The 7,224-nt window shown below is 35.9% G+C and overlaps 1 protein-coding gene across 1 annotated transcript; it reads right to left on the bottom strand.

Annotated features, from left to right (window-relative positions):
- Positions 1-6,357: 6,357 nt before the first annotated feature.
- Positions 6,358-7,012, bottom strand: LOC149238025 (actin-depolymerizing factor 7-like). Its single transcript, XM_089366903.1, has 2 exons — positions 6,735-7,012; positions 6,358-6,508 (listed from the first exon to the last, which is right to left on the bottom strand). The coding sequence occupies exons 1-2, from the start codon at positions 6,980-6,982 to the stop codon at positions 6,358-6,360; spliced, it is 399 nt and encodes a 132-aa protein (XP_089223029.1). The 5' UTR covers positions 6,983-7,012.
- Positions 7,013-7,224: the final 212 nt, after the last annotated feature.

Here is a 7,224-nt window from a genome sequence, read left to right as displayed (position 1 = left end):
GTCTTTGTCGACCGCAAATGGTACATTTCACACTATGGGAATAACTGAGTTGAAGCCAACCATGTGAGAAATCGTTTGATTACCAGTCATTGATGTTACTCTTAAAAAACGCGAGACAACTCACTGATAATGATGATTAGAGTCACTGTACCCCAATACAATCTAACAAGTGTGAATAAATGTGTTTTCACAAGGGAAACCACTCAATCAAAGACCCATTTTATTGTTCAATGTTGAGCAGAAGATCACCTATCAATGATGTAAATAGGGCCAGGGTGCAGCTCTAGACCTACTCTCAGAGAATTTTGTAGGAGTTGATAAGAGCAAACCCATCAAAAAGAAGTCAAAGGAGACCTTCTTAACCAGCACGAGCGAAGGACCAAATAATTGATGTGATACTTAACATAACTTGATAGACTGGATAAGGCTAACTGAAAATGACTCAAGAGACACCGCATAATGGTCGACATAGGTTGAATTCCCTTGAACAAAATCATGACTCAAATGTGACTCTATATCATCATAAAATAACTTTATATAAGTTTGCAATGTAGGAGGCATTAAAAAACTCTCCATATGATTGGAAGAGATAACCAACCAGAGGAGGATTACCTCAAGAACAAGATTATGGCTCTCGTAAAGTAAAATTAATTCCCATCCTAATGGAGGAAAGACTCGTTTTGGGTGATTTGTTCAAGGGCAACACAACTGACTCTTGTTGCCATCAAATACAGAAGTAAATGTCTCATTCCCACTATTTTTTGGAATATATAATTTTTTTTGTCTTTTTCATATTTAAAGCCTAAAAAGAAATAACATAATTCATATAGTAAAGTGGAAAGAATGAGCGTTAGGGGAAGATGCACTAGTTCCTGGCACTGGAACATTTCTATGCTCAATGCAAGGTGGCAAATACTAGTAATCAACACTCAAAGGAATGTTCTTCCACAGATAAAATGTGTCAAGTCACAGAGACTAATGAATGCATGGTTTGAACTTGAATAAACGTCATGGTCAAATATGGCTTATACAGGAGTCCAAGTGAAGCTAGCTTAAGGCTAAAAGGGTACATGTAGTCAATATGAAATGTAGCAATACAACTTACACATGGGAGCCTCTAGGGTATAAGGCCATAAAATAGTGAAGAAGAATAAGAATGAGGCTTCAACGCAAATTCATGGCAGTACTACTGAGGATTCCCAATCCTAAGAACAAATTTTCAACATGGGTGCCAAGTGACAACAAGGTACTATCTAGGGATCCCATGATAAGGTAGGCTCCTACCACACAATTTATGACACTTCTAAGCAGCAAGAAGGTTTCGTGTCACATCTTGGTAGGGTCGATCCTAAGGCAAAAACAGAAAAGGAAACTAATAAATGCACAATGCAAGTGGGAAACCTAACTTATATGCTAGTTTCAAGAACCAATACATGTTAGATTGGATCAACCATAAAAATACCCAAAGGATAAGTCTTCAAAGTTTTGTAGACATAAATAGGAACACTAGGCAAGAAGTTAATACATCCCATAGATAAAACTTTAAAACATGTACCTTATATATACAATATGTGCAACCTTGCAGCTTATGCATAATAGTTCTTCAAGATAGACCCCTTGTGGGACTCAAGCCAAGGATTCCTTTAGTAGTTGAAACTCATGGCTTCAAAAAATTCCTCTTGCGAAGGCAACTAAACTTCCAATAAATCATGACAACTAGAAGGATAGAAGAGGGAATTAAGGGGTCCCATGCCCCCATACAAATTTGAGCTTCTTGCAGTGTCCTGAGTGCACCTAGTTTTCCATGTTTCATGCTTAAAGAAGGTTATAGGTGAAAAACTCTGAGTTCAAACAATACTACTAGAACTTGATGAGGAAGGAAAAATCATAATGGAACTTGAAGTAGTAACAAAAATCGATCAATTTCAATGTATCTCATTAAGTGGAAGAACTTACCTGTTGAAGATTCCACATCGAAGGGTGAGAATTTTATATAGAAACATCCAAAATTACTCAAGCGTTGAGGACAACACTTTTTTGAAGGAGAGGGGCATGTTAGGTCCCTATGATACTAGTGATTTCCCCATTACTATTGTCATTGTAGCCCTTATTGTTATTTTTGTGCTCCTATTGTCACCATATTATTATTATTGTGCCCTATAGAAGCCCATTATTATTATTGTTGTGCCTTTATATTATTATTGTTATGTCGGATTTGATTATATTGTTACCCCTTAGACTCCTATATATAGAAAGAAGGTTTTGTCATTTGTATCATTCAAGAATTGTTCATTTGTGTAATGTAAAGGAGGTTCCCCCCTCGAAGAGGCTGATTTTGAAGGCATTGATCTATCTTTTCTTCTATTTTGTGTGTTGGTTGCATAACAAACACTAGAAAAAAACTGAAGGAGCTGAAAATCAAACCAAGATGCTGACACAAACAGAGGTCTTTGCCGACCGTAAATGGTACATTTCTACACTATGGGAATAAATGAGCTGAATTCAACCATGTGATAAATCGTTTGATTACCAGTCATTGAAGTTACTCTAACAAACACGAGACAACTCATTGAGAATGATGATTAGAGTCAATTTACCCCAGTACAATCTAACAAGTGTGAATAAATGTGTTGTAGTTGAACACTTGAGAGAATCTATCAATCAAGAGACATTGATGTATTCTCATTGTCGATAGTGAAGGAATCTACCATTCATGATTGCAAACCCTGAGGTGTTGAAAAGATGACTCTAGATCTTGTTCCCAAATAAATGAGTTGGTTTCGATGGGAAAATATATGCTAGAAGGGTGGCATTAAGGCATCCCATATCAACCAGCACAAGTGTAACCCACGGGCCAATAACTTGGAAGAACTCAAATGAAAAGAGATGAGGTAATCATTCCGAAGTACATTTCCAATGTACACAAGATGTGGCTAGCACATGATAGAAACCCTCTGAACCAACCAATAATGAGAGCTGACACAGAGGCGAGGAATCCACCAATAGGGTCAAATGGAAACCAAGGTAATGCACAAATCCCAATGTGTGATAATGTAAGCTGATGTCAAACACAAGGGAAACCACTGAACCAAAGACCGATGATATTGTTCAACGTTGAGCACAAGATCACCTATCAATGATGTAATAGGGCCAGGGTGTAGGTCTAGGCCTACTCTCAGAGAATTTTGTCGGAGTCGATAAGAGTAGACCTACCATCAAGAAGTTAATGGAGACCTTCTTAACCAGCATGAGAAAAGGACCAAATAACTAATGTGATACTGAAGATAACTTGACAAACTGGGTATGTCCGAGTGAAAATGAGTCAAGAGGCACTGCAGGATGGTCAACATAGGTTGAATTCCCTTAAATAAAATCATGACTCAAATGTGAGTATATGGCAGAATAAAATAACTTTCTATAAGTTTGCAATGTAGGAGGCATTAACAAACTCTCCCTATGATTGGAAGAGATAACCAACCGAAGGAGGATTGACTCAAGAACAAGATTATGGCTCTCCTAAAGTAAAATGAAGTCCCATCCTAACAGAGGAAAGAAATCAATACATCCCATAAAATATATCCCATAGATAAAACTTAAAAATACATACCTTATATATAAAATATGGCACAGGGAACCACGCAGCCTTGCAGCTTATGCATAATAGTTCTTTAAGACAAACCCCTTGTGGGACTCAAGCCAAGGACTCCTTTGGTAGCTGAAACTCATGGCTTAAAAAAATTTCTCTTCCAAAGGCAACTAAACTTGAGGATACAATGCCACATAGTTCAGTCATGGTAGGGTAGATTTTACTTGAACACTTGGAACATACCAAGGGGTATTCTAAACTAAATTCGAATTAGGAGGGTGATTATCAGATACAAGTTGATAAAAAGTGACAATACTTTCGTTATGAGGAAAATACATCACTCAAAAGAGTGAAGACACCACAACATTCATAGCATAGGCATAATCACACCCAAGTAGTACGTGATTTTTAAAGGGAAGAGTCGCATATCGAATTCAAAATATTATTTTTTAATAAATGATCGAGATTGTATGGAAAAGAGCTACCCAAGGGCATGCCAAAGCATCAAAACTACATGAGTGTTGAATAATGCTATAACAATGTGCCATAAATGCCAAAAATAGTAAGGAAATCATACATGCAATTCGGTACCTGCAAGCAAAACCCATAGTAGTTGTCGATCCGAACGTCCTCTTGTGCTTTCTTGTGTTTCCTTTGTCTTCTTGCTCCAAAACTCCACGTATGCCACACTCCTCCAAGAGTGCTCCAAGAGTATGTGAGAGAGAGTAGAATAGAGAGATCCAAGCTAAAACTAACAAAAGTTTGAACTGATAAAAGCCATGAAATATTCATCAGAATCCATTTTATTAATGAGGCCTCTATTTTCTTCATTTTCCATTATTTTCCTTCATTTTCCTCCTCACATGCAAACTGTGACCTTTCACCTTCTTTTTCTCCTAATTTCCATTATTCTCATAAATAAAAATGCCAATAAATGTCTCATGCCTTTCCAAATCCTTTGTCATTTCCTTTGCCAATTTCCATAGCCATTAGTTAATCGCAAGTGATCCCCATCGCTATGTTTTTTCCCAACATTCGGCTTGGAATACGTGTCCCAAGACATTGGTTATTATTTTTCCTTTATTAACTTTATTACATGGATTTTTTATCAGGGTTGTACAAAGACTAAAACAATTGACATTTGTTTAGTTTTACATATAGCTTATACTCTCTCATCAATTGTAACATGAATACAAAGTGTTTCTCCTAACCGGTGTTCCGGGGATAATTATAAAACCTCTTACATGAAATTGAAAATACTTTACTACTTAAACAAGCTCACTAAACCCTTTTTCCATTATATTTTTGTAAAGTTGATAATATTTTTAAATAATAAGAATGTTGTTTTAAATTAGTTTATTTATTTTGTTAGTTAAATTTATAGAGTTTTAAATCAATAACTTTTATATAAGGTGGAGTGACTAATTATTCGAAAATCGAAAATGAGGAGCATTAGGGTTTCTTTCTCTATTTGCAGGATTTGTTGGGCCGCCATCGTTCAGTGTTAGTCTTCTCTTGGTGCGGATAGAGGGTGCTTCCTCCATTGTGATCTATGCATTGGTTGAGACTATTTATGGCCTAAGTTGAGGGTATATAGTTCAAAGTTCTAGAGTCGAGATTTTTTATATGTTATTCAACATTCTATCTTAGGGGTTGACAATGGTCTTTTGCCCCAATCATGGCCGTTGTGGGTGTGAAAGACTATGGATTGGGGTTTGTCATGTTATGAATGATCCCAATAATTTTATATGGGTATTTTTTGGTCGAATCTGCATATAAGTCTTTACCTCATTGTGCACTTGCGAGTGATTAATGTGGAGTTTGAGCTTTGCAAATTTATGGAGGAAAATCCCCACACAAATTATCTATGTCAAGGATTTGAAATATTTTCTCTCGGAACTGGTAGGAAAACTGGCTTTTTCTAGATATTTGGGGGATTTTCTTGGTCCCTTTTTCAATCTTTGAAGAGGAGGAATATATGTAAAACTTTGAAGGAGAATTATAGCTATCAATTAGATCTAGAAAAGAAGGCATATTTTCAACTTGTTATGATTAACCTTGATCGGAAATTAACTCTTATAAGGGTTTGGGCTAGGGATCTGGTGCAAGATCTTAGGCAAAAGGTCCAAGAAAATTTGGATATTCCAACAAAGCTTCAAAGTTTGATTTTTTCATGGAAATCAAAGCAAGATATCACGGAGTTGCAAGAATGTGACTTTGATCAAGATTCATCCATCATCTTAAACTTGGCATTTCAGGGAGGACTTCCTCGATCTTTCATTTTATGCATGATTTTTAAACATTTGTGCAATTATTTTTCAATTGTTAAGATTCATAATTAAATTCCTTGAAAGTAGCTCATACTCATGTAAATAACTTATTTCCCATGAATTATAGACCACCATAATTTAAACAAATATTTGCATATTAATTTTTCTATTTCATATATCAATTTGCAACTTTTTTTAAAACATAACATCCACTTAAATAACAAAAACTACACTTATTTTTTATTTAATACTACAATTCCCAAAAAGGATAAATAAAAAAAATCATTAGCTTAAACTAGAAAGTTTTGTATAAACTACACGGTGGCCACTTAACCGGCCATCACAACTAGTCAAAGAACATAGGAAAGCAACTGATGCAACTGCTATGAATAATCATATACACAGGTTTCCTTATGGATATGCCATAAAACCAATATTAAACCGATATCATAAGTGAAACCTCCTCCACGTTAAGCATAAAGATGTAACAATAATTAGATATCATCTTGCACGCCCTCTTATAGCATCGATGCCCAACTCAGTGGGATCTGTTGCCTGCACTTCACGGTACACACCATCCAACTCCCTCCTAAACTTGTCCTTGGAGCTCGCATACACCATCTTGCTCCTCACCCTCGAAGACTCAGGAGACCTGTAAATTTGTTTATTCACGTCAAAATCTATGTAATATATTTGAAAGAAGCTGTAGCAAGAAAACTACCATAAAATATTGCTAAAATAACCATTTCTTAATTAATAAATATACATTGGGAAGAAATAAATTAATAAAACTTCCACTTAATTCAACGACTTGATAATTAAAAATCATTATGAAGAAATAAATTAATGAAACTTAACAGTAACGTTGACATACTTACCAGGAAATGAAGAATATCTTGCTCTTTTGACAGTCGTCTTCGGTCACAAAATCGAAGTCATAGACCGCGTATCTACACTCTGTCTCGGGAAGAGAAGCCCTAAAGCTATCATAATTCTCACCAGGGCCACCAAGTTTATCTACCGTGACCTGATTTTCATTTTCGTCAATCTTGAATATTATGAAGCGATATATCTTCTTCCTCTTCAGATCAAAGAATGTAGACTTGCATTCGTCACTGACAGCCATCCCAGAACATGCACTCGCCTGCAAGTATTAAGAAAGAAAACCTTCAAAGAAAGACCTTAACAGAATTTGTTTCACCAAAACAGTGGACCTTTAAGCTTTTAAAGGAAAATTAAAGCAAAGGCAGAATACTGACCATTTGAGGAAAGAAAACGCCGATTCCTGTAAATTAAAGTGACCGAGAACGTCTATCTAACTCCAAGATCCGCAGGAAGGAAGGATAATTAAAGGTGTAGAATTCTGGC

Source organism: Pinus tabuliformis, chromosome 8 (assembly GCF_031772625.1).
Source record: "Pinus tabuliformis cultivar Carrire ecotype Pingquan chromosome 8, CPIR1, whole genome shotgun sequence".
Lineage (NCBI taxonomy): Eukaryota > Viridiplantae > Streptophyta > Pinopsida > Pinales > Pinaceae > Pinus > Pinus tabuliformis.
The sequence above is the reverse complement of the archived record's forward strand: the minus strand, read 5'-3'. Positions and strand labels throughout refer to the sequence as shown.